Source organism: Falco naumanni, chromosome 5, assembly GCF_017639655.2.
Source record: "Falco naumanni isolate bFalNau1 chromosome 5, bFalNau1.pat, whole genome shotgun sequence".
In the NCBI taxonomy this organism is placed as follows: domain Eukaryota; kingdom Metazoa; phylum Chordata; class Aves; order Falconiformes; family Falconidae; genus Falco; species Falco naumanni.
Window position 1 is genome coordinate 34,385,516 of NC_054058.1, and position 27,210 is coordinate 34,412,725.

At 48.7% G+C, this 27,210-nt stretch overlaps 3 protein-coding genes across 15 annotated transcripts; 2 read left to right on the plus strand and 1 right to left on the minus strand.

Moving 5' to 3' along the window:
• Positions 1-1,302: 1,302 nt before the first annotated feature.
• On the minus strand, positions 1,303-9,927 carry TST (thiosulfate sulfurtransferase). Its single transcript, XM_040594726.1, has 2 exons — positions 9,282-9,927; positions 1,303-1,782 (listed from the first exon to the last, which is right to left on the minus strand). The coding sequence occupies exons 1-2, from the start codon at positions 9,865-9,867 to the stop codon at positions 1,484-1,486; spliced, it is 885 nt and encodes a 294-aa protein (XP_040450660.1). The 5' UTR covers positions 9,868-9,927; the 3' UTR covers positions 1,303-1,483.
• Positions 9,928-9,982: 55 nt separating this feature from the next.
• LOC121088506 (3-mercaptopyruvate sulfurtransferase-like) lies at positions 9,983-12,901 on the plus strand. The gene is made up of 3 exons (XM_040594727.1): positions 9,983-10,104; positions 10,675-11,327; positions 11,912-12,901. Exons 2-3 carry the CDS (start codon positions 10,733-10,735, stop codon positions 12,208-12,210), a joined length of 894 nt encoding a protein of 297 aa, XP_040450661.1. The 5' UTR covers positions 9,983-10,104; positions 10,675-10,732; the 3' UTR covers positions 12,211-12,901.
• A 103-nt stretch (positions 12,902-13,004) lies between these two features.
• Positions 13,005-27,069, plus strand: KCTD17 (potassium channel tetramerization domain containing 17). 13 transcript variants are annotated; one of them, XM_040594712.1, is made up of 8 exons: positions 13,005-19,985; positions 20,589-20,697; positions 22,484-22,575; positions 23,515-23,610; positions 23,983-24,108; positions 24,761-24,973; positions 25,234-25,366; positions 26,336-27,069. In XM_040594712.1, exons 1-8 carry the CDS (start codon positions 19,779-19,781, stop codon positions 26,539-26,541), a joined length of 1,182 nt encoding a protein of 393 aa, XP_040450646.1. In that variant the 5' UTR covers positions 13,005-19,778; the 3' UTR covers positions 26,542-27,069. The 13 variants fall into 13 exon arrangements, with proteins under 13 accessions (XP_040450646.1, XP_040450648.1, XP_040450650.1 ...); XM_040594714.1 differs by having other exon boundaries at positions 25,234-25,439; positions 26,336-26,481; XM_040594716.1 differs by lacking the exon at positions 25,234-25,366 and adding an exon at positions 25,367-25,439 and having other exon boundaries at positions 26,336-26,449.
• Positions 27,070-27,210: the final 141 nt, after the last annotated feature.

A 27,210-nucleotide genomic window follows, 5' to 3' on the forward strand; every position in this document is an offset into this window, starting at 1 on the left:
AGCACCACTCTGAGACTCTTACACCTTGATGCCAAGAAAGACTTTAAGCCCTTCTACCATCCTCCTGGATAACAGAAGACACAGAACTATGCCTGCTTATTCCTCTGCTAGGCCAATTCTGTGAGGGACAACAGATGACATACCAGAGAAGACATATTTTGATCAAAGAGCTAAAAATGATTAAACTTGATATTTCTTTCTGAATTAAAAATGTCCCAAAAATGTACATTTAGCATAGCCTAACACTCTGGCTTTCCTGACATGCAGCCGTCGAGGAAAGATGGAACTGTCTTTCCCAGGCAGAATATTAACCTCCTCAGGCAGGTGTAGAAATTGGTACACCATTCACACCAGCCACCAGATGTGGTCAAGAATGGTCTCATATGCCTGCCTCCAAAATACAGCCAGGCCTCCAAAATACAAGATTTTGGTGACCTTCCAGACCTGAGAAACCCCACAGGCATTAAACTGACATTGGATCTTTTTTGGGTTTGGTGCGTTTTTTTGGTTTTGGGGTTTTTTTTTGTCTTTTTGTTTTAAAAAAAAGATCCAGAATTTAACAAGAGGCAAAGCCTCTTCTATAACTACCTCTCTCACCTGGTCCATGATCCCTGACATGGTGCCACAGAGGTTAGTACAAAGCAGGCAGGTCTGGCTGAAGTCCAGCTATGGAGGTAGAATGAAGGCTGAAGAGCAGATATTGTTGCTAGGGAACATCCCTCCCTTTATGAGCAGTGGTCTCCATGGGAACCAGAAGAAACATGGCCGAGATCAGGGTCATCCTTACTGATTGAAAAAACAAATAAGGAGGAGAGTAAAAGGCTCGTATCTCATCAATCACCTGTGCCCAGAAGTTCTCATCACATACACAGGATTTCTTGGAGACTCATTAACACAGTTGTGATAATCAACAAGACCGTATTGCAGCAGAACTGGATCTCCTGTCACCCCTGAATGTTTCACATGAACTCACTGACCCCCATCAGAAAGGAGGGGGAAGATGCCCCCATTTTCCACGCTGGAAAAGGGGAGATGGTGGGCAGGCAAAAGGTCTTACGTTGAGTCAATAACAGAACCACAGCTTGGCCCTCCTGTGTTCAGCACCCAGTGCTGTAATTTAGCCCCAGGCTTTTCATCCATTCTGCTCTGCCACGGACCCGAGCTCTCACCAGGCCACTGGAATTTCTGCAAGTCTCGAGGGAAGACCACAACTCTCCTTCATGTTGCAAAGCTGTTTTTCCCACCCAGCACAAGCAGGTCACAGGCAACAGAGAAGAATTAGAAATATTCACAGATAAATCATCTTAGAAGTAGATTTTATTCATTGTGAGAAACTGAAAGATCAATAGGGATCTGCTGATCGTTCTTAGAAAAACTGGCAAAATATAAATCAGCATGCTCTTGCTTTATTTTCACCTGCTCTCTTTCCCTGTATCCTGGACTGGAGACAGCTGCTAGATCTCATTGCCCAAGAGAAACTCTCCTAGGCCTTGTTGCGCTTCAACTCAGAGACCTTGTAGCGAGGTGGGGCACGGTGGAACCACTCTGACCAGGAACCATCATAAACAGCCACATCACGCTTGCCACACAGGTAGGCTGCCAAGGCAATGTGACATGCTGTGACACCTTTGCGGCACGTGGCTGTCAGCGGCTTTGAGAGATCCACTTTCTTCTCCTGGAATATTTGTTGTATCTCCTCAATACTCTTCTCATGGCCAGTTTCTGTTAGGAATGAGCGGAAGGGTATGTTCACAGCACCAGGGATGTGACCAGATTCCAGCCCTGCAAGAGTGAACAAGAGAAAGAAACTTGAGCAAGGAGACATTAACCTAGGTGATGAAAGACACCTGCAAAAGAGACATTAAAGAGACATCACTGCAAATACTCCCACTGTCTCCAAGATACTAATTTGTTTCAGATGATAATGAAGATGCAAAGCAGTATGAGGCTAAAAAGAGGAGGACAAAGATTATTCAACTTTGCTGGTCAAAAATTCCCGGATATTTAGCAAACTCTTTCCCCTCCTGAAAGCAGTAAGAGATAGAAATCTGAAGAAGCCCTAGACATGACAAGAATCAAAGAACTACCACAGAAAAAAATGTAACAAAGACATTAAGGGGATCTGTGTAAAGAGGAATGCAGAGTGCATTTCTGACCTCCCCCAAGTATGCCAGCAGTGTGCAATGACACAGCTTTCAGAAGCAGAAGTGTGACTTGTATGTGGAATTTGTGAAAAGTTATGTTCACAGTTTATTCTTCTGTCACCTTGAAATCATATTTCAGGAAAGTAAAGCAACTTTAAAGTCAGCCACATTACTGTTGAGGTAGCTATCCTGAGACAATGGGGTCAGAGAAGTAAGAATTTAGATTTTGTATCACTTTTTATCTGCTCCATGGATGAAATCAGCATGGGTTCTGGTTTTTTACTGGTATAAACAACCACTTCAGGGAAGTTGAAAGTTGCATCTCAAGTACAAGGTCTCTAGAGAGAAACAGATATAAAAAGATGATGGATAACATTTTCATTGCGCTCTTGAAATTCAAACTCTGTCACTATAGGCTTAGCAAAGCCCATTACACTCAGTGGAAGCTTTTCCACTGACTTCAAGAGGCTTTTGATTGAGCCTTATTGGAGCAGGAAACATTACATATTATGTTAGAAACGCATTTCAGGGAATGGTTCCTTGCTAGGTCTGGACTTCTAATGGGACAGCCCTGGGAAAGTCACATGAATAGTAATGTTTCACTGACAGCTGTCCACCTGCCTAAGTTATCAGGGTAACTGATCTCAGGAGATGGGATAGATTGGGGTGGGGAACCTTTGTTACAGTCAAATGATTAAATTATATCTAGTCAGAGACTGACATCACACATTATAATGACACTGCAGTTTCATCACTCATGCAGAGTGATGTCATGACATATGTCATAAGGGGAAAACAGGGTTTTGGTGAGGTACTGAGGAGGGGATTTTTTCTCTGCTGGGCAAAGACTGAGAGCCTAAAGACAACCAAAATTGCTGAGCCAGTTTCACAAGATCTCTCCCTGTTCCAGAGGGACCCTCTTTGTCAGCACCCCCTGAGTGCTTGAGTAATCTGGCACTGTTGTCTACCAATCACCTCACGAATCCTTCAGAAGTGTTTAGCATTACAGGGAGAAGTCAGGAGAATAACTGCTGACTTCTGGAGGGACCAATATTAAAAAAAAACAACAAAACAAACAACAAAAACCAACCAAACAAAAAAAGACAATCTTTTGGACTGTTGCTTTCACCACATTTTTTCCAGTTCCAGAAAACAACAGTTCATCACTTCAGTACAGAGAACTGCAAACCCAATGCTCATTAATATAGAGTCTGTATGACAGAGAGGAAATAAAAACATTACAAAAAATGAGTGTGAGAAAACCTTGCTTGTAGTTCTCAGACTGCAGAGCTTCTTACTGGAGAGTTACATGCCTGGGTTAGGCTGCTGCTTTTCCACAGAGTGAATGGTCCTGACCCTGTCCTTTGGCAAGGGATTTCTGTAAGGCTCTGCTGCAGTACTGGTGATCACCAGGCAAGTCTGTGAGCTGCAGAACAACGCTGTCACACCATCCTAGGGCACTGGGAAGTGTACTGAGATCAAGAAGTCCTGGGAGCTGAACTAGAAGGGCCAGGTCTTGCTCAAAAAAGCTTGCTGGGCCACCGATTCAATTCTCATTGATCACTTTTCTAGACTGTTCACACATCTTAGAATAGGTAGGTTTGTACCCCAGTCTTATTGGAGACTGGCATGACATACACTCACCACCCTTAAACAACTCTTCAGTTAGGAGCTGAGCAGGTCTGAAGAGAACAGTCTCATTTTAGAGCATTTTTTACTTTGATCTGTCGGGAGACTTTCTTGATCCAGAGATTCAAGAGTCTGTTGGAGTCAGAGACTCTGTGAGTAAAAGATGGGGAATCCTGTAAAAACTGCATTTACTGATGCATGTGGGTGTTCAGCTGAAAGAAAGAGCTGACATTGCACAACCACAATCCCTTGGACTGCCTAAGAAGCGCTCTTGAGTGACTGAGGATGTTTTATCATGTCTCTGTCTGCTAGGACAAGAGCAGAGAAACACAGGACTGGAAGGCGAGGCTGGACACAGCTGGGATCTGAAATGGGGAGAGGATACATCTGCTCCTGCCTCGTATGACACTGAGCATACTCCACACCAGATTCATGCAGTCACCCTTAGAAAGTCCAGGAAGGAACCCTAGGATTACAAAGCCTAGCTGCCAGCTACTAGAGATTTCTTTATAGGGTCTCTCTCATAAAAGCATCCATCTCAGAACCAGTTTGGATTCCTGCCACAAAACTTCCTGCTGAGGCACCTCCTTGCTCATGGAGGAATTTCATTTCCAATGTTAAGCTTGTCACAGTCAGTCCATACAGCATTTATCCCTGAGCTAACATTGCCCTGCGGCTGAAATAGTTTTTCTCCTTTTCTGCTATTGCTCCGACATACTGAGGGTGAGCATTCAGCATTCCTAACAGCCTCATGGCCTTAGCCTAAACCTAGTAAGAGCTCTTTAGATACACTTTTCACTGTCTTGGCCATCTAGGAACAGTTCTAAGTGACCACCAGGCTTCTAGATAAGGAAGTGGCATTTCCTAGCATCTCGACTGGTACACAGGAGGTTAATAATTGCTGTTTTCAAGGCTAAACTGCATCTGAGGTTCTTGCACCCAACTAATTCACTCAAGTCTTACACTCTTCTATTGCTTCCAAATGTGTGTCTTCAGCTTGTAAGAGAAACTACAAGCAATTAAGTGTTTTGGGCTACTAAGCATCCAACCCCGCTCTCTCTAGCCTTATACCTCCTGTCACTCTATCATTGCAGGCGGTACCTCAAATAATACTCCCTACATGATCATTTAAACCTTCCCAAGACTGTGCCAGCAACACATTTCAGTAAAAACTACCTATTTTCAGTGGCTCAATAATTCAGAAAAATATTAAATAAAACATAGAAGCATAACGATGGGACCGTGCTGGCAGCTTCCAGCCCCACAGATCTGCTTTCAGCACAAGCTACTGTTATTTTCCTTATCTCCCTTTCAGTCATTTTTTTAGGAATCTAACAGTACTTGTGCTATTTGCCCCCTTCTTGTGATGAACTAATGATTGCCCCTCTAATGTTATGTCCAAAGTATTAATGAAGTCCAAATGGAACAAGTCTACCTCATAGGTGCTTCCAGTGATGGAAGAACAGATCAGACATAACTTTCAGGCATGCAGGTTCCCATTTCCCTTATCTGGCAAATCAATTCTGTTGGCAAGGAAATAGAGCCTTTAGCTGCAGTGCAAATTTGCCAAGGTATTTTATGTAATTTTGCCTTCATTTCAGATAATTTTTCTTGAAGAGTTTTTTGAAAGCCTTCCCAGTCTATCCATGTTATAATGGATCAACAGTTGTTGTATTGTGCTGTACCTCCCATGCTAAACACAAACTTTGCTAGTGTTTCTGTCCCATGGAACCATGCTCTGATTAAATTTATTAAATTCTTGCCTCATGGAGTTGCAATGTCACATGACTGATTTTCAACACGTATTTGGGGTGAAGATCGCCTGCTTCACACATCTCTTTTGGTTATACTCCCTCTCTAGAAATGTTCATTTTCCACTTCTTTCCCCTTCTTGCTACCCCTCCCCCTACTCTGCAGACTTAGCCTCAGGGGGGAGGAAAAAACACACACAGCAGCACAGACTCAGTATAATTCTGAGGCTGTACACAAATAATCTTTCATTTGGAACCCCTGCTAACTGCATAGCAACCCTATTTACTCTTTCGCTCCTTGTTCTCTTTTTATTCACTTTGCTCCAGCAGTTTTTGTTATTTGTTTTAATTCCTTTTGCCAGGTCTCACTCAGCTTGGCATCTGGCAATTCTCCCTCACAATTTGTAACCTGTGGTATGTTAACTTCTTCACTGCTTAATCCTCTTTTCCACATCTGTTAAGATTCTCTGCTTAAATATGTATATATTTTGTCGGCTATTTACCTAGCCCCTTCTCTCTAACCTTTCCCTTTGTGATGAAACCTCCAGATGGAATTTCTTAAAGTCAAAAAGATAAAAGATGTGCCTTGCCCACATTTAACTCCCCCGGTCTTGGAGTTGGCTGGCTGCAGATAGCTTTTCCTTTCCAAATGCCTCCTCTGTTGCCTCCTTTTTTATCTCTCTCTTCCATTCAAATTGTATGCCTTGGAAGGGACCATTAGTGATCTCACCTAATGTACCACGAACTCATTGGAAGGAACACTTTCAAGATTGGTCCTGGCCAGCTCCCTGCGAGTCCTCGCAGTCAGATCAATAGGTCTTTGCCACCAATGTCAAAATACTGCGTGTGTGTCAGCCAGAAGAGTCAATTCTAAGAATCAGAAGGGCCACAGCCCTAATTCTGGCAGCTGGTGTTTGTCAGCTTTGTCACAGGAACGGACAGCTTTGGACTGTAGGTTCCTGTGGGCTGAAATGATAGAGTCTCTCACTATGTTGTACCTTGAATATGACTTCCTGGTCAAAATAGAGCCAGCCTACTCCCAGCTGCAGACTCCACTTGGACAAGAGAGAGAAGCAGCAGCTTCTTTTCATTCTCACTTTCATTGCCACTGAACATTCAAGCCAAACAAAAGCTTTATGTTTGGGGCAGGGAGGACTGAAAGCTGGGAAAACAGGCAAAACCTGAAGAGTTGTTAATGCACAAGGGAGACAAGGACTACCCAAGGGCTGAGAAGAAGAAAAATAACTGGAAGTTCAAGAAATTACTTTGGATTTGCTTTATTTTTTAGATGATGGGTTTGTTGTCTGGCAACTTTCCCCTCTTTTCTCAGGTGTCTGCAAAATAATTCAGCAATTGCAACTTTTCTGTATGCGTCTGTTCAGCTGTAATTCTTGTTCCTCAGTTTTCAGTGCCCAGTACTCATCAGCACTGATAACCATCATGCAATTATTTTTATCATCTGCCCCTGGATTGCCTGGGATTGTCTCAGTTCAGGCTGGTTGCATAGACCTGCACCCTACAGCACCTGAGTAAGCAGGCCCATTCAGAAACTAGCTGGGCCATTGCTGAATCACAGCTAGTCAGCAGGCCTGAGGTACTAGCTCCTCCAGAAACACAGCACGGGGCAGGGACACCTTTAAACACTCGGTGCATAGTTCAGAGCTGCACATCTGACAGGCTTATGCTGCACATCACACATGAACATCCAATCTTGTTCTTCCAAAGCAATACCTGCATTTAAGACCTATGAGACCTGGCTTATAGAAACACCATCCTTTTTTCTCCACCCTGGCAACCTGGGTAAACCTCTCCCAGCAACTAAAAATTAGCCACATATTATGGCTTATCTTAAACACTTCACAGGTCTAAATCCCAGCAAGGTAGCTGCTGCATTAAAATAAAACAGGGACAGCTAATTCTTACCACAAGGAACTGAAAAACTAAAGAGGCAAAAGAGGGAGCTGAAATTAGCTTCTTCTAGAGATGGAGTTCATGGAACTGGAGAGATTAATTGACTTAATTAGGAAGTCAAGAGCTGAGGCAATAATTAAACTGAAATCACCTGAGAATGCAGCAAGTTCCTTAACCTCAAGATCATTCTTCTTCTCTAAATTGCAGGCAACATTTCTCCTCCCTGATTGGATCACCTCTGTAATTAATCAGCATTGATTTCAAATTGCTCTTTTAGGTGTAAGTGTTGCCTTTTACCCACCGCTGGGTACAGCTACTGGCTAGCCTGGTTCAGAAGGCTGTCAAGCTCCTGCGGAACCAGCAGCTGCAGCTGGAGTGCTTACCCTGCTGGATCTGCTGTGGGAAGCAAAACTGGACCACCACAAATAGACTGTTCCATGCTGACTCATTTCAAAAGAAAAAATCTGGTTTTAAAACACTGTCAGGGGTTGTGGCATTTGTCACCTGGTAACAACTCCCACTTTGGGAAAGAGAACACAAAATCCACCAACTCCCAGCAAGGAGTGTTTTATTCACATCCTGAGGTTAAAATTCAACTGTCAATGTCAAAGTGCAGTAGGGCTGCAGTAGGTGAAGAAACAGAACAAGCGACAAGCCTAACTGCCCCTCTCTCTCTGCAACAGTCGCCTCTGTCGCTCCCGTTACCTCTCTCGCCTTCTGCATTGTCTTGCACAGGTCAAGTGTGTTTGATGGGGGGTGCCCACTGCAGACACTTAGGCAAACCACGTGCTACAGCCAAACGCTACTGAGGTTTGGACGTGGCAATTTCTTTCAGGAGTCACACACAATGACCGTACAGCAGTATATGAAAACAGCCAGAACAGGATGACAACTGACCTGCAAAGCAGCAGCCCAGTACTTGCCTCAGGACCACAGAGGCTGGCTGCACACCTGCTCCTGCAGTGTGGAGCTCAACTCAGACCCAAAAACTGTTGCTGAGCTTTTGTTTGCTTTGTTTTTGAAACTCTGCAATTCTTTCTAAATCACTTCTGTGATTCCCTTTCAGAGAAGAGGTTATTCTGGGATACACCGAGGCTTAAATTACACAGTAAGGGCCACCTCTACCAACCACCTTAAATTTCATTCCAGGCACATTGCGATACTAGCTGCCCCTACTGCACAGGACTTCTTCCACCCCTGCTGATTGCACGTCCAGTATTTGACTGAGGTAACAAAATTAATTTTTGTTCCTATTACTTGGGCCATCCAAAAAAGAGAAGCTGATAGCAAACACATTCAGGAAGGGTTTGGGGCTTTTCTTACAAAGGACAAAGATCAGGTTAAGCAAGTTCTCTATTTGCTGGAAACCAGAGTGAGAAGGAAAATGTCTCTCGGGTTACTGTGCTGCCTAAAACCTGGGCTTTTGCTCGTGCATTCATTATGGTGAGGGTTGCCTGTACGAATACTGATAGTTTGTGCGTGTCTGCTAGTGTTAGATAGGACCGTGAGCAAACCGCTGGGAGTTCTTACCTCCTGCGTTTGCATTCTGTCTGATTAACTTCTGCAGAGTGTGGGATGGGGGATCCTGGAACCAACTGACTGCAGACCTTTTCTGCTATTTCCTCCTGCAGCTTTACAACCAACTACAAAAAAATCATTCTGTGAGGGCACCAGGATCCAAATGCTCAACTGTGGATCCTTTAAGGTAAATTGCCGAGTTAGGCAGTGGCACGCCTGGGCGTAAGGAAAATGTTTGCTGGTGGGGAGGAGTTGTTTTGCCCAGAGCCGTCTCAACACTCATCCCGCTCTGGTGCAGGGGGGCAGGTGCCATTCCCACCTCCATTACCTTGGTCCAGCTCTGTGCCCCGGAACCGGCCCTCGGGGCGGGAATCCACCACCTGGAACCGCAGGGATACCACATTCTGGATCATCTCCTCGAAGGTCTTCAGCAGAGCCATGTTCAGCTTGGCCTTAAAGACAGCTGGGGCGGGCTGGCTGACCTCCGCCGTGACGGGGTGGCCCTCCTTCACCCAGTTCTTGAAGCCACCGTTCAGCACAGAGACCTCCTTGTGCCCGAAGGCCCGGAACATCCACCAGGCACGGGGCGCGTAGAAGGTGCCCAGCTCGTCCCCGTCGTACACCACCACGTGGGTGTCGTTGCTGACCCCCAGGCGCCCCACATAGTCGGCGAAGTGGGACTCGCTGGGCAGCATGAAGTCGTAGGGGGAGGCCTGGTCCCGGCACTCCTCGATGTCGAAGAAGGACGCTCCGGGGATGTGCCTCTCCTTGAACTCCTGCCGGGCATTCCGCTCCTGTGGCGGGTACCAGGAGGCGTCCAGTACCCGCAGGCCCGGTCCCACCCGCCCGGCCCGCACGGCCTCCGAGAGCCATTTGGCGGTGACCAGCGGCCTGCTCAGCACCTGCCGCGCCATCCCGGAGGGCCGAGGCCGGGAGGGGGCGCCGCCGCCGCTGGGGACACGGACACACACACACAAAATGGCGGCGGCGGGCGGCCGCTGGCCGGGGGGCGGCCCGAGGGGGCGGCGCGGGGCCGGGTCGCACCGCCCGGGACCGGCCCCCTGGGAGGACCCCGGTTCCCGCCCCCCGGCGGCGGCCATGGCTGGCGGGGCCCGAGGGCGGGTGCTGCTCGGCTGAGGCCCGGCACGGAGGTACGGGGCGTCGCGGCAGGACGGCCCCGCTCCTCCCCCCGCTGCTGCGCGGAGGGAGCCGCGGCCCCGCCGGGGCTGGGGGCGTCCGGGGCGGGAGGGGTCGCAGCGGGAGGCGGCGGAGGCTCAGGCTGCGTGAGGGGCGCCAGGGCCCCGGTGAGGCCTCGGCTGGAGACGTGCTCCGGGGCGGTGAGAGCGGTGGGGCAGAGCCCCCCTCGTCGCGGGGCCGTGCCTGGCCGCGGGCGCTCGGTCCCCGCAGCGCAGGGTCCCCGGGGCAGCCCCGCTGCCCGCCCGCTGCTGTCAGCGTGGCCGGTGGTCGCTGGAGGTGCGGAGAGCGGGTGGCCTTCGGGAGTCCGGGCGCAGGGCAGGGCCGTGCCGTGGCTGCCCCGCCCGGGGCAGGGTTTGGGCTGAGCTCTCTGAGACCGTTTCCAGGGCTGGAGCATTTCAGCCCCCTCAGTGTAGGCTTAGCCAGCACCTCAGTGCAGACGCAGGTCTTTGGTCCTAAAATGCATCTTCATCCATTTGCTTTTTATAAGGCTGGTCTCGTATTTTGTGACTTTCTTCCTTTTGCAGTCAGGTGGATTCAGGCAGATCCCAGGAATCGGGTAATTTCATCCAAGACTCGGGAACAATGTCACAACAACTCCTCTACCGTGCTCTTGTGTCTGCCAAATGGCTTTCGGAAGCCATCAAGTCCCAGCAAGCTGGTCTCGCCTTGAGAATCGTGGATGCATCATGGTATTTGCCAAAGATGAAGCGTGACCCAAAGCGGGAATTTGAGGAGCGCCATATCCCTGGAGCAGTTTTCTTCGACATCGATCAGTGCAGTGATCGTACTTCACCTTACGATCACATGCTGCCCAAGGCTGATGACTTTGCTGAGTATGTGGGGAAGCTGGGTGTGGGGAATGATTCCCATGTTGTGGTGTATGATGGCAGCGACCAAGGTCTCTTCTCAGCACCCCGGGTGTGGTGGATGTTCCGGGCCTTCGGACATGAAGCCGTCTCCCTTCTGGATGGTGGCCTGAAGAACTGGCAGCGAGAAGGGAATGCAGTGACCTCTGGGAAAGGCCAGGTATCTCCCTCAGAGTTCCACGCCTCCCTGGACAAGTCCCTGGTGAAAACATACGAAGATGTCTTAGATAACTTGGATTCCCACCGCTTCCAGCTAGTGGATGCGCGCGCTGCAGGACGGTTCCGGGGAGTAGAGCCAGAGCCCCGAGATGGTAATGTGCTTCATTTAAGGTGCCGATCAGTTTGACTTCAGTAAAGGTGATGAAGGGAAATATGGTTGTCCTTTGTGGGATGGGACCAGAGGCAGTGTATCCACCTGTCCTCCCCTCCTTTTGACTAGCAAGTGCTGCTCTTTGAAAATTCAGGAGTGGGGCAGCTGTGTATTTTTTGCTCTTGCGAGGAGCTGGGTTGAGAAGCATAGCTTTCATACACCTCAAAGATAGTCATTGGTCTCTTCGTGTACTGGTGCTACCCTCCTCCTCAGAAGGGCCTGTGGAGGTGCTTCAGTCAGTGCCTCATCAGAGAGGGTTGCTCACATATGGGCAGCATGGAGGGAACTGGGAGGAAGAACAGAACTTGACGGCATGGTGTCCATGTGGTAACCTGAAGGTTAGACCCATCATTCCTGAGTAATCAATAACCTAGTAAAGCAAAGTTTAACAAAAATAAATATATTTGTTTTTAAAAAATACACTAAACAATAAATATTCTTCCCAGTGAAACAGAGAACGGGTTTTGAAATAGATTTGTCCTAGACAGCAGAGGTTAATTCCTATCTGTATTGCTTTTCCTCCAGGAATCGAGCCTGGTCATGTCCCTGGGTCGATGAATATCCCCTTCTCCGATTTTCTCACAGAGGCTGGCTTAGAGAAGACCCCTGAACAGATCCGCAGTCTGTTCCAGGAGAAGAAGGTGGACCTCTTAAAGCCGGTGGTAGCCACATGTGGCTCTGGGGTCACTGCCTGCCACGTGGCTCTGGGGGCTTACCTCTGTGGCAAACCAGATGTTGCTGTGTATGATGGGGCCTGGGTGGAATGGTACATGCGGGCACAGCCTGAAAATATTATTTCTGAGGGAAAGGGGAAGACAGTGTAATGAGCTGCTTCGTCTCCCATTGTGCAGATAATTTGCCTTGAAACAGGATTTGGAAAAGATGGGTTTAGCATTCCTGGTTAAGTGTCTTGAGGTCAAGGGGTTGGGTAACAAGTGTGGGTACGTGGTGCTTTGACACTTTTTCCTTACCCTACTGCTCCTGCTTAGGAGCATAAAGATGACCTGGGCAGCCAGCTCTAGGTGACCTTGCTCGAGCAAGTGGCGTGAACCAGATATCCTCCCAAGGTTGCTTCCAACCTCAGCCATTCTATGATTCTGTGGCCTTTTTATGAAATCAGATGGGAGAGAGTGCTGGTGGCAGCATGGGGAAATAGTTGAACCAAGCTGAGCTCATGACTTGAGACATTTCACCATGTTCACTCATAGGATGGTCGTACTTGTACAACTGTGCCTCATGATCCTGCTCTCTGCCTCTGTCCTACAAGCCATCCGTGCACTTTATGGACATTTTGAGTGTAAAACTTTGGGGAAAGACATAGCTGTTAAAGGAGCAAATATGGTTTCCAGGTTGGCACGTGGGTTAGAGACTTGGTTTGGATTTCTTCTTGCACTTGGACTCTTACCTGAAGTGTGTACTTAGCCAGTTTTGTACCCCCGTAGTCCAAAATTCCTCTTGAGAAAAAGAGAAGATTCTGGGATTAAAAAAGGGTAAATAAACATGTGTTTCAAGGTCTTTCTGCTGAATCGAACTTATATGAGTGTTGCGTGGGTAGTTCCTTTTCAGGAACTTTGTTTTTATGGGATCCCTTTGTCTTGATGATTCAAATGAGATGTTTCCTTTTCTCCATGAGTAGAACTATGTCTCTTACCCTCAACAAGCTATTTGGCCCAGGAAAGAAACAACAAGCTATTTGGCCCAGGAAAGAAAATGGCATGCCTCTCTCTTGGGATTTTTCACCATCTTCCTCCTTTCGGTCCTTGTCCCTTTGCTTTTTGACCTAAAGCTCCATGTTGATCAGTCACAGCTCTGTCCATCAAAGACTGGATGTCAGCTCACATGGTGAAAATTGGACTATATGGGTGTTTCCATTCTTTCCATGAGACTTAACGTGTAACCTTAAAAAACTTAGGGGAAACAAGGCCTACAGAGGAATAGCCCACAATGGTACACACTTTTCCCCAAGACTGTTGTCTTATATCTGGAGGCTGAAATACCCCCTGGGTATCCATGGAAATATTCAAGAATTTGTTCTCTAAGTTTTTCTCCTCTGGAAAAAAAAAAAAAAAAAAGTAGCAAGCCTGGACCTGTTCTGGCTCGCGGTAACTTAGAAAGTTAATGAGGCAGTTTCTGCTCTTAGGCTTGCAGGTACCTGTGGACATCTGAGGGTCATCCTTTCTAGGGGATGCTATGGATGCTTATGGTTGCGGATTTGCAGGGTCCCCTCCTAGCCACGGAATGCAAGGGCTGGATCCTTTCCCGTTGGAGAGTGTTTATTCTTTGCATTTCCTTTGGCCTCTGTTGGCTGCAGCCCTGGCTCATTCCTGGGCTTGGCTTGCATGCACCCAAGCTCCATTTCTGTGCACCTCCTGTGGAGCTAGTTTCACTGTCCACATGATTTTTTTTCTCTGTCCTCCCCACTCACGCATACAGCATGACCCTTCTTGTCACCCATGTCCAGTGACTGAAAGCACTCAATTTCTCTACTTAGATCCAGTCTAACACCCTAGCTTTTGAGGGACTTGGGGCTGGTGATACAGCAAGTGCTGAGTGTACAGAGTGTGCAGGGGTCTGAAATGATTGGTACTTTAGTATGCAGTGCAAGACACAGATCTGGATAAAAAAAAAAAATAAGGCTTTATATTTGCCAGTTTCTATTTAGTTCTTTGGGCTTAGACTTCCCAAAAGGGCTTCCTTTGCAGGTTACAGCATGCCCTGAAAATTGTTAAGACTTTCAGTTCTAGATCTAACTGGCAGTTCAATTAATTTTCTTTTTCCTGCTAGTGAAGTTTTTTTTTTCTTCTCCTGTGCTTTATGAATTTCCCCACCCAGGTAATCACTGTGCTTTTAGAGGCTGGTAGCAACACCTTGCTTTATCCTAAGCGACGTAGCTTTCTAGCAACTGCTTCCTGCAGGGGAAAGGGGAGAACTAGACAGCGTGTCATGTAGGACATTTGATTGCAATTTTAAGTGAGAGCACTTCAAAACAAACTTTCTAAGCTCAAGTGTGGTGGTGACCTGAAAATAAAAGGATAAGCACTGGCTCGGGTGACTGGCTAGGAACAGCAAGTGCTGCTAAACTCTCTGTGGAGGGGCTTCCCAATCTGAGCGACATGGTTGCTGCTTTTTAAGACACTTAAGGAAGATACTTGCATGAACAGTGTTGTGTAGTACGGGATCTTACAGCAGGATCTGGCTTGTGACATCTTTTCAGTTCAAGATTTCTAGCTTCTCCCAACATCAGCCAAGCTAAGAGGCTTTCACCTGATGGGTCATTAAGGTTTAGTGCTCTGGGTGTGTCTGGGAGGTGAGGCTGATTTTGTGAGCATGTGGTGAGGCCCCTGTGTACAAACAGGAGTGCTGTGCCCGCTCTATTTCTCCAGGAAAATGTAGTTATTAGAGAAAATGGACGTTTTCTTTCAGACTTTGTAAATAATTTTCAATGAATGCAGGGGGCTGGCTTTTGCTCTTGTTCTTCCACAACATTAGGCAATGCAGCTTAAAGTCCTGTGTTTCTTTTTTCCCACTGACCCCAGCAGTCCCTGGGGTCAGTGGGAATCTGCTTCCTCTTGAGACTAAGCTGCTTTTCTCTGACTTGCATGTCACAGGGAGGTTCTGGTGCAGCCCAGCCATCCACCTGGAGATCGCAAACTACATGAAACTCTCCCCTTGCTCTACATTTTGACTATGTGGCTCGATGGCATCTAGCGGGGCCCTTTCCTCCCTCCGGTATGTGTGCCAAGGTTGGCAGTACTCAACTGCCCTGCTCCTGGTCAGGTTTTAGACCACAAAATCTCAGTGGTTCTTCATTTTCCCAGCTTTTGGCAAATATTTTACCAGTTGCTTAGCTTTGCCTTGATTTCTCTGCAGAGGAGAAACTGAGAACTTCCTCCCCATGACAAGATACTTTGTCTTTCTGGGGTATGCCCTGTTACATCACATATCAAAAATCTGTTCAAGAGTGTCTTCTGATATTCTTCCTCCTTTTAGTTGAGATCTGTTATTACACTGCAGGCAAAGCACTGGGAACATTGTGGAGACTGAGACAATGTTTTCAAAGCCTGGAGACTGCAAAGACCTATTTTGAGTCATAACAGATGCTGGACATATGGAACAGCTGAGGGGACCTGCACAAGGTCTATAAATGTTCTGCAGATCTTTATGTCCCTGACTCAGTGGGTGGGTTTTCTATGGGAACTGGAAACTGGGAAGGGGAGAAGTGGATATGAATGCAAATGTTCATGACTCCTGTGAAAAATTTGCCATAGGGAAAGGGGAATAACATATCTTTGGTGGGATAGGGCTCACGGTGGCCAAAAATTAGTCTAAAAACCAGCCCTGATGTAGGAAGAGGGTCACATTGACCTGTGGCTAACTTGAGACTGGAGCTTTTACAGCTCTCTATAAAAATTTGAGAATCTCAGGCCAGCATGTAAACTCTTTACTGGTATACTTCACCATCTACAATACTTGTGTCCTGAAACAGTTTTGGACTCCGTGAAAATGGTCTGGTCAGTGTTTCTCCAAAAGTAATGCCACAGTCCCTTGTTCCTCACATGTCTTCTTTGTCCCCTGCCTGCCTCTTCCTTCCCTACTGCTGCCTAGCAGTCAGGTTGCACTATCTCACACTTCCCAGCAAACTTTTTGTTCCCCTGCAAACTTTCCCAAATACTAAAGCAGCCTTTCTTCTGCCAGCACCCGCTGTCCCTTTGCATTGATGACCACTGCATGAGCAATGGTAATTGCTGTTACCCGCAGGGGCTTTTCTTGTGCCTCTCATCTCGCCTGGTTCCAGCTTACAACTGGATGCTACGTGACTGTTCTCTCTCCTCCCAGCGTTCTTCCAGCAGAGATCCTGAGTGATGCACGTACACACACAGACTTTACACACTATTGTGAATGCAAGTACATTGCCTATGGACCACATGAAGCACAAAGAGCCGGAGAGAGATTAGCTCACTTGCATGCCATGGGGCCTTTCTCTTACTACTCCAGTATGGCTGGCTCAGCTGGCAGTCAAGCTGGGGCCTCTGCTGGCTGCAAGAGAACTGTCGTCTTCTCACCCCCAAGTCCAGCGCAAGGAGTTTCTTTGCCCAGTTCACTGTTGGATTAATGGCAAAACATCAGAGCATTACTTGTCCTCCCCTCCCCACTTCCTATAGGGAAGGGAGAGGAGACGGTTTCTTCTGTGGTGCCTCTTGCCACAGTGTGTTCGTTAATTAAATGATTGCATAGGTTTAATTCCAGACATGTTCTCAGCCTGCCAGAGTGGTCGCACTGTCTGTGCCAACACATGGTGATCGCTGCTTCCACTGCCACTCCACAATGCAACAATTCCCTAAGAGCAGCTCTGCAATGTCAGTGGTGCATTGTATGTCATGTACCCAGCTGACTTGTCAGGCTGCAACATATGTACAGAGCACTGCAGCGTGTGTAGCTTTCTGCAGGTTTGCACTGCAAGCCTGCTGGCTGCTGAACTAAGAAACTCTCAGTTTACTTCCTGCTCTGTTTTCCTCAACTCTTGTTCAGTCCCATCACCTATCTACCCAGTGCCTATCCATTTTTTCCTGCCTGTGCAATTGTCCCTGGGATTTAACTGGGTACTCAGCAGAGCTGTATGGCTTTGCACCATCACACTGCCTTGTGTAAAGCCCTTGCTTGCTCTTGTCTCTGTTTCTGTGCATGTGGTTTATATGTAGTTATCATCAAAGCAGGAGGAGCAGCCATTGGATTATTTAAGTTTTTTTATCCTCTGTTCTATTGCTTGGTTTTAAGGGAGCTTATCAAGGGCATGCCAGTTGCATCTTAGAACTATGCCTGGTGATGGTGTGCAAATCAGGCCTGTATTTAGCCCACACCACTGAGTCGTCAGAGCATTTAAGTTGGTAACTCACCCTGGGCTGACTTCTTCCTAAAAAGGATTTTCATGTACTATGGGGAATGCCCTGGCTTGGGGAATTTCCAATAAATTTTGTGTGCTGTACGAAGCAGAAAAGAAGTCTCTGGGAGTGGTGTACTTTGACCTCTTCTCTTGCTCATAATCCACCTCTTTAGATTTACCAACTAACATTTCACACCACGGCCCTGGGGTGAGCAAGACTTTAAGTGCTGGCCATAGACAGAGGCTGGTGCTGATGGAAGATGTGCTCTGAATACAGACCGTCCCTGACCTGTAAGCATCATTGGCATGGGAGAGGTTGGGGAAGAAGGCATCGAGAACAAGAAACGGACCCAAAAAGGAGTAAGAGGTTGAGGGGCTGTGAGAAAAGGGAGACAGAGTGTGCACTTGATAGAAGAAAGAAGAAAACTAAGGCAGGGCAAATTTCTTGGAGAGGGAGATAAGGGACTATAGGCAGCCACCCAACTACTGTATTCGTATCAGAGAGCCACAGTCCTCACCCTAATGCTCTGCTGGAGCTGCAGCCAGCACAGACAGGGTCCTGCATCCCTTGTGTACCGGAGTGCAGAGTACAGCTCTCAGATTTGCCGTGGTTTGATTCAGAGCCAGAAGTAGGAGGGCAACAGTCCCACAGCCCAGAGTTGTGTTGCACTGCGATGCTTCAGCTTGGGTCAGTTGGGCTGAGCATCTTCCATGCACACCACTGTTTGGTGGAGACTGGCCCAAGGGCTGGGCATTTGGGCCAAAGTCTGCTTCATATCGGCAGGCAAAAATAATTTTTCATCCTCCCTGTTACTGGTCACTCTAGTGCTGGCTAGCTCCTGATATAACTTCAAGGAGATCCAGAGTTCCTTGAATTTACACCCTGCAGCAGCTGAATTGGTCCTGTGCTTATAAATTAGCTGGGGGTCAGCAATCTTGAAACCTTTCCATTACCCTGTCATCCCCTCCTTCCCTTTGCAGTCCTCCACAGATGGAGCAAAGTACACACTTAGACAGTCTTTTTGAAGGAAGTCCTGGGTGATCTGGGGGAAGGGTGACACTGTCTTCACATCCTGTAATGATAAAAGGGAGTGATTTTAAGTAGAAGAGGGAAGGATGAGAAGAAAAGGAATATGAGTAAAACATAATGTTTCTCTTTATTCACCCTCTTCTGCCAATAAACCCCTATCTCAAAAACCACAAGGATCTAGGTGCAAGCACAGTGAAGTGTCTGCAAGGTACCATGGTGGCTCTGCAGTGCTGCATTGCCCTGGCAAGGAAGAGCCAGAAAGTTGCTTAGGTGAAGGAAGGCTTTGGGCCACATTCAGGTGAAACATCAGCCTTTCCTTTCCGTTCCTAATACGCTCGAGCTGTTGGCAAGCACGGCTGTGCTTAAGATGGGAGTGGGAAAAGCAGAGCTGCTGGAGGGAGAGCTCGTTCAGGTTGTGTCTGTGCCAAGGAGTGCATTTGAACAGAATCCCATGGGGCATGGATTGCTGAGCTCCAGGCTAGGCCTGGCAGGAGCAAGTGACAGAAGCAGGGTTAGATTTGGTGCAGCAGGATGGGCACATTGGCCTCGGGTGGTATGTGCCTGGGGCAGAGGTAAAACTCCACACAGAGCTAAGTTAAAATCTGAGCTCTCAGTTGCCCAGGCACAAACAGGGATGGCAGGAGCACAGGGGGTCTCTGTCTGGCGTGCTTTGTGCTGGTAGGGCAGCACAGTGGGGAGTCTGCTGACTCAGCGACTCTTCCAAGCTATTCCTGCCCGCTGCCAGCACTTCATGCAGATCCAGGTTACAGTTCCCAGAAGTGTCCCTACATATGTTAGCAGGAATACAACTGTCCGCACGTTTTGCAGCGAGAACAGCATGGCAACTGATGCAGCACTGAGCTGTGACCCTGGAGTAATGGATTTCCTGAAGGGAAAGCTGTGGAGTACAGCGCTGACAGGCTTAATCTGCTGACTGCCAGGGAGCAGGTTGTTCTTCCTGACTCCGAGGGAGCTTGCAGGCGAGCTCAGGACTGGAAGCAGGCAAACTACCAGCCGCAGGGCTGGGGTCGTGTAGTACAGCGCAGTCCCCCCTCCATTACAGCATCCTCATTGCAGGGACTGCGGGCTGGGGAAACTACAGTTCCCAGCACCCTTTTGTGCATGTCCCTGCAAACTACAATTCCCAGAACCTTTTAACGAGCCAGAGAGGCTGTCTATGCAAAGAAATGCGGACGATTTTTGCATAACAGCCTGCACCACCTCCGAAGTGCTGGCTGGCCCTTGGTTAGTGGAAACGGGAACAGGGGAAAAGCCAGAGAGCATCAGCACTGTGGAGCTGTGGTTTTGCCCACCCCTAATAGCCACAGCGATATCCTCCAGCCCAGAGCATCTTTCGTCCTCTCCGGACTTGCTCGGCGGTCACAAGGAGGACTCCGCTGCTGCGGAGAGAGAGGCAGATAAACTACAGATCCCAGCATTCTCTGGCAGGCAGCACCTGCGGCAGTCCCTGGAGGGTGAAGATGAGGATGGAGGTCGGAGAGGAGAAGCAGGGTGCTGTAGGGCTAGACTGTACCTGGGACATTCCACCACCTACTGGCACCCAGGCCAAGTGGGTGAGGCTCAATGTGGGGGGCACCGTCTTCCTCACCACCAGGCAGACCCTGTGTCGGGAGCAGAAATCTTTCCTGTGTCGCTTGTGCCAGGGCGAGGAGCTGCAGTCGGACCGGGTAAGGCAGCTGGGTTGCCTCCCGCACTGTGCCCCACCGAGCATGGGGAGGGCTGGAGGGATGCAGGGGTAGAGCCAGACCCTGACAGCTGCAGGAGTAACTGAAAAATGTCTGCTCCTTCTCCCTATCCCAGGAAGGATCTTCCCTTGCCAGATCTCGCCTTGCTGTGCCGTAGCCTGGCACCCATCTTCCCAAGCTGGGAAAAAGAGAGACCGTCTCGCCTCCACCCCTGCTCTCTTGCCTCTCCATCACCCCACATCCCTTGGTTCTACCTCCCAGCTGCATCTGCCTGACTCAGCCTTGTCCCTGTAAGGGGGCTCTCTGCTCTCTCACACCAGGCCTGTGTGCACAGTTGCAGAAGGAGACAGGCCTATTTTTTTTTGCTTTCTCAGCTGGATTGGTCCATGCATGCTGAGCATACTAATGCACGAGTTAAAATCCAAGCTGGGCTGCCTTGGCTAGGGACTCTCAGAGGCCCATGGTTTCCAAGGAGTCTTAGAAATAGTGGACATTTTTGCTTAGGTTTGTATTTTCTTATAGTCTGGAGCATTTGAGGGTTGGTTCCATGGGGTTTTTCTCCTTGTGGTCTATCTCTGTTGCTAGGATGAGACTGGTGCATACCTAATAGACCGGGACCCCACTTACTTTGGACCCATCCTGAATTTCCTCCGTCATGGGAAACTGGTCCTGGATAAAGATATGGCTGAAGAGGGTGAGTTTTGGAGCTCAGAAACTTCCCACTTGACATGGCTGCTGTAGCCCAGATGCCGTAGGACCTGTTGTCTACCTTGTTGTCTGGTTCTCCTGGAGGTTGATGTGAGGGGATTTGAGAGGGCTTTCTTTGCAGCTCTTGGAAAGCATACTGGTGTTTCCTTTACTAAAGAGGTTCAGAGTAGGTGAGGAAGGCATCCTACAGGTGTTGTGGCTTCACAATAGTTCATTTAGAAGAGATGTCACCAAGATGGAAGTAGGGATGATCTCTCAGCCTCAATAAACTGTTTTTTACTTGTTCCTGATCCACTTCTAACCAGGCTCTGTGGCTGAGTTTTCTGTTAATGATTGAGTGCTTCTAATTAGGAATGAAAACCCAGAAGACCAAACAAAATCAAGCTCATCTCTTTTACTGACTGTAAAAAAGACCATCATTAATCGTTGACATGCAGTGTGTGCTGCTAGTGATCTGATGGCTTGTGGACTGCAGCAATTCCAGTGGAGCAAGCCAGATGAACCAATCCCTCATTTGAGGTTGACAGGGGGTCCAATAGCATAACTCAGTAACGTCACAGTGTTACCAGCCAGCAGTCCCAAATACCTCATTATTTTTTGGATGCTAGAGTCTAACAAGGAGCCAATTCCAAAGGCAGGCCGTTCTGTCCAGCCCTTGCCAAGCTCAGTTTCTGCCTGTTCATTAGTCGTCTTGCCTCTCTATTACGTATTTTTACCTAACACAAGGAAAGTTTTCTTCAGAATGGTCTTATGAGTTAGAATTAAAAAAAATACATCTAAGCAGTGGTACAGAATTATAATGAAAACAGTTCTGAGGTGTTTCCTACTTGACATTTCTTGTAATCCTGAGGTCAGATGGAGTTCATCTGCAGGTTTTAACATCAAATCTGAAGCATGAACAGGAGTCCCATTCATAGCTTAAAATTGCCTTTTGTTTCTGCTGGAGACACTCAGGCTGGCATAGAACCGGTACATTAGATGATTCATGGCTGACTGTGGGACCCAAAACAGGTCTGAGTGTGTCAGGCAGTGAAGGATCAAACTCCACACCTGCACTGTCTGTGTACCGTCCTGGGGACATGTGAGTGTTGGCTTCTAACTGCCTTTCCTTCCTTTCCCTCACCTGCCCTCTGGGAAACCACCTGCCTTTCCCTGAAGGCCTGTTAGCAAACAGGTGAGTCCTAGGAGAGGCAATGGATGCAGACACCACAGAGAAAAAAAAATAAAACACTTCTCTGTTTACCTGCTTTGAGGTGAAGCATGAGGGAGAGAGCCAGAGATCATGTGAACTCATATGGGGCTGCAAGGTGGGTGCAATTCCAACTGGCCCAGGAGGAAAGTTGGGATTTTCTAGGGTCTTTTGGTGATAAGGTCAGAAGAAATTGCGGTTCTCTGCCTTAAGAAGAGGACCTGAACAAAACAAGGTGATAACTAATGGTTATTGAGAGAGGCTGGAGCCTGCATTTATTCTCCTTGGCCAGTTATCTGGGAAAGGTATTTAGCAGTGCTCGACACAAGCCTTCATTGGCAGTGCCTGTTTCTGTGGCGACATAAGGCGATTGGGGTGAGCATTAGAAACGCAGTGCAGAGTGCCAGGGTTCAGTTCTCTGCAGTAAGAGTTTCAAGGAACAGAAACCTGTTAAAAAGTGAGGCTGCAGAATCATTTCTCCCTATGGACCTTGGGAAGCTCAGAATTGATCTTTTGCAAGTTAAAAAACAAAGATGAGCTGTTAACTTTCTGTCTTTGTTGTCCTTCTGTCTTTCTTTCTTAGGGGTCCTAGAAGAAGCTGAGTTCTATAACATTGGTCCTTTAATCCGAATAATCAAGGATCGACTGGAGGAGAAGGACTACACAGTAACTCAGGTATGGAGAGAAATGACTAGGAAAAATAGAGAGGGGTGGGTGAAGGAGGGAGTGTGGAAAGGGAGAGGTGAATCTAGAGGGAGAGCAGACTTGGGAGAAGCAGCAAGGAATGGAAAGAAGCAACTAATTAGAGTTTATGAGCTGATGTCTACATAGCAACATCTTGCAAGGGACAGGCTACCACCATTTTAGTTACAATAAACAAGTTACAGACTGGTTTTGCATTCCCAGAAGTAATGCTGGATGTAGCCCCTGAAACCAAATCAGCTCCTCCAGCTTTTGGGGGAAGGCAGCTGGTTGCTGTGGGATATGGCAGTGTTTGTGAGGAGAGTGAAGGTCGTGGGGAGGAGGGCTCTGCTGTGGGGAGTCCTGGGAGTGTAATCACAGTGAAGAGCATGGGGCTATCTATAGAGAAACCTGGAGGGAACAGGTGAAGAAAAGTCTGTGGAAGAGTTAAATGCGAGGCACAAGGAATCCATCCTGTGAAACAACCACACCTTGTCTTGCCCAATAACCTTTTAAAATCTGTCTTTGGGGAGTGTTGACTGATATCTCAGTTTTCATCATGTCTGCCTCAGGTTGTAAAACTCCAGCAACACAGTCACTTTGCGCTGGCAAAGTCCCATCAACATTTGTGGTATTTGCATAAATGACTTTGTAACAGCAAAAGCAAACTCCCCATCAAAAGAGCCCAGCATCATCTGGGGACAAGGTAGGAAGCACTCAGCTCAGTCCCTCCTCTTCAGGAGAGGTACCGTTGTTCTTGCGACCCACGACAGCATATAAGAAAGTTGGGTTGTGGTTTCCACTCCCCTTTAACCTAGGACATGGGGAAGCGGACAGGTCTGTCAAGGCAGGGTACTGCTGCTTCATTCTGCAGGAGGGCAACAGCTTTTAACATCTGACCATTGTCAACATGTTCTGCAATTTTGCTGTCAGGTGCCTCCTAAGCATGTCTACCGTGTGCTGCAGTGCCAGGAAGAGGAGCTCACTCAGATGGTTTCCACTATGTCAGATGGATGGTGCTTTGAGCAGGTATGGAGAAGGTAGAAGAAGGTGGGAAGGAGTTAGCTTTTGAGGAAAAAATCATGGATACCATACAGTCTGCAGGCAAGGCACCTTCCCTGTCTGAGAATATTGGGTCAGTCATTGATGGTGCTATCACACTGGCTCTCTCTTACCCCTTCTCTAGAGGTTTAGACATCGCTATGTGGGGTTAAGCTGTTTTGCATCCTGGCTGACTCCTCTCCTGGTTCTCTGTGCTGCCTCCTCAGCTTAGTTATGGGGCCTTTCTTTTGGGGGAATGGATTAGACTTCATGCTGCGTGGTGGGCTTTCTACCCTGCTCCCCAGGTGGAATGGATGTTTGCAGTAACTTGCTTGTGATTCTTGCTCTCGTCTTTTCTAGCTTGTGAACATTGGCTCATCCTATAACTATGGGAATGAGGATCAAACAGAGTTCCTGTGCGTGGTCTCCAAAGAGCTGTACAACTCCCCCAGTGGCCTGAGCTCTGAGCCCAGCCACAAAGCCAAGGTGAGTCCAGCTTTGCTATGGCCCTCCTCCCATTGCCTATGAGATCCTTTGCTCTTGTTCACTCCCTCTTTCTTTCCTCTCTCCATTGTGACTGTGGGTCACCTCAGTGGTGAAATGCAGGGACTTGTCCTGGTATTCAGCACCATGGCGTTATACCCCTCGCCCAAAAGGAGGAGTGCGTGTGTTGAGAGTGGTGGTGTCTGGCTGTGAGTGGCAAATGGCTTTAGCAAGTGACCCCTGGCACTTCCCTTGCCACTCTAACATCCCCCTCATGCCTCCTCATGACCATGCTCTGTGTGGTGCTCTGCCTCTAAGGTGTGATTTCCCTGAAGGTTTTGCAGCATTCTCTTTCCTTTTGCTGAGTCCCAGCCTAAGGGGCAGGAGATAACCTGCTCCGCTTTTGAAGGAAGGACAGAAATGGGTGGCAGTGCATGGCATCCTGTAGGATACAGGAGGGAGCACTAGCAACTGATGGCAGTTGTTGGGCAGTGGGATCACAGCACTTTTAAGTTGGTTGGTTAGCCCTGACATGATGCTCCAGAGGAAGACAAATCTCTTTGCTCCCTGACACAGAACTGCCTTGGCCATGGGGAGACGTCCCTTTTTATTGCAGAGTCGTGACCTTTGCTTTATTCCCTTGTGTGTCAGAAAGAACTGCCATGGCTCATCTTGCAAGTATCTCCACTCTTTCTTCCCTTTGTCCTGCATGCTGGGCCACAGAGCACAGAGGAGGACCTGGAGGAGGAAGAGCAGGATGTGGAGGAGGAGGCAGAGGCAGAAGCAGAAGCAGAGGAGAAAGGTGCAGCAACTCCTTGAGGAAAATGATAAAAATAACCCCCCAAGTATAGACCCGTCCACCTTTCTGGTGAGAGCTCACAGCTAGCAGCAGGGTAGGACTAGGGCAGGTGTGGGGTGTGGGGACAGTCCTCTCCAGGAGCAGGAGTCTCTCTGGAGATAAAGCTGACAAGGGGAGAGCTGTTACTGTGGCTGCTGCTTTGCATTTTAAACTCTTTGGTTTATTTCTGGTTATATTTTTTATTTGAAGACTGTCCATCTATTTGGGATTGCACTAAACTCACCCTTCCTCTGGACCCTCTCTCCCGCTCCCTTCCATGTCCATCCCAGCCCTGTCACCTACCTCCCACCCTGCCCCACTCTCCAGCATCCTTCCTTCTGCCTTCTTCGCCCCCCAGGGCTCAGAGTGGTCCCTGCCCAGGGACTCTGTCTCTCTCTGCTCCTCACTTTTCCTCCTCTGCAGGTATGTTACCTGTCTGCACTCTCAGCTCCCGCCAGCCTGAGCTCTGCATGAGTGACTCACTTCCCTCTTGTGGGTACGGCCCTGGTTTGTAGTGCTTGGGGAGGGGAAGGAGGGAGGGGAGGTTGACTCATCCCTAAGGTGGCTTTTCCGATTCTCATCCTGTGTGTGCCTTTACTTGCCAAGCAGCCCCTACGGCTCTGGACCAGAGGCTCTGGCAGCAGAAAGGAGAGCACAGCTGTGAGAAATGAAGAGGGGTGGAAATGAATGCAAAGGAGGCAGGGGTGGCACGGGGAGGGGGGGGGAAGTCTGCCACGTGTCTGCCTGACACACATGCCAGATCGCTTCTCCAGACTGCCATCTGCAGCTCCTTTGCCTGCCAGCCCGAGAGCAGTTTGCAGAAGGCAGCCTGTTATTTTCCCCTCCCTGCTCTCGCTTCCCTGGGCTTTTCCCCCACCACCTCTGCCGGGGTGAGAGTGCAGTGGGAGAGGGTGGCGAAGGCAGAGCGGAAGCGGCCAGTCCCGGATCCAGATGTTCTCACAGCTGTATGCGAAATGAGCCTCCGTGCTCTGCCTCCTGCTCAGGAAGGCGTGCATGGGGCTGGGTACAGAAAGCTTTACGAGGAGGATTCCTCTCTGATACTGGAAAACTGTGGGACTTGTTAAACTGGAGGTGCTCAGTGCCACTCTCCATCCTGGTGGACAGCTGGCTGACATTTCTCACTCCCTCGCTTTGAAAGCCTCCTTGTCCATGGCTGTGGGACCTGAGTGTTATTCTCTTAAAAGGCAGTGCATGTTAATCACATGGACTTTTCCTTTCTTTTTCTCTGTTCTCCCGCCCTCAATCCTCATCTCTTTCTTCTGTTCTCATTTCCTCTGTCATTTCCCTTTTCCTGTTTCTCACTCTCCCTTCCGTACTCATTTTTTTTTCTTGCCGTTGATTTTTTTTCTCTCTTTCTCCCTTCTTCTCTAGCTGTTACAAGCCAGAGGTCTGAGGATGTGATCCCAACACTCCACTCCAGCCTTTTTATTTCTTGTTCATATCTTTGCTTTTGTACCGCAGTGTATGATGGCCCCTTCCTCCCAGTGACACCCCCCAGCCCCCTTCACTCTTCACATGCAGCAATTCTTTTCACAAACTCGCCTCAGAGGCCTGAGCCTCCTGCCCTAGAGGAGTAGGACAGATGCTTCACGGAGCCCCTGGGCTGCCGTAGGGCCGGAGCCCACGGCCCCCTCTCGTGCCTGGCAGGCTGGGTTTCCTTAATGTCATAGTGTCCCCTGCTGGGGACATCAGTGATCAGCCGCTGCAGGCTGCGGTCCCTTCCTGGATGCGACTGGCGCCCCGGCGGTGGTGGCACCTGCAGAAGGACCGGTGCTTGCCCTGTCACTGTTCCGGGCAACTGGTCTGGGCTTGCGGCCAGAGGGAAAACGCAGAGCCACTGCCCTTTTCTGGGCCACCTGCACTGCTCGTGGGGTGCCCCTGTGCTGGGTCTCACGCTCCTTGGTGCCTCCCTCCCTGTCCCCCCTGTGTCGGCAGGGTGAGGAGGAGGCAGCCGTGCTGCCCAGGTACCGGGGGCATGCTGGCACCTGATGTCGTTCCAGCTAGCACCGCGATCTCCCTGTCTCAGGGAGTGGGGCATTTGCTTCACTGCTGTGTCTGAGGACACCACGTTGTAACTCCTGAATAAAATTCACAGTCTATTCCTCCTTGCTGCCTCTCATTTCAAGTGGCATAAATTTGGTGCTGGAAGAAGGGGGTGGGAGCTGGAAGAGTTCAGATTCATCACCTGGAGCCACCAGAAGCTGCTTGTCCTGCACCTGTTTTCTAGGGGCTGGGGGTACTTCCCA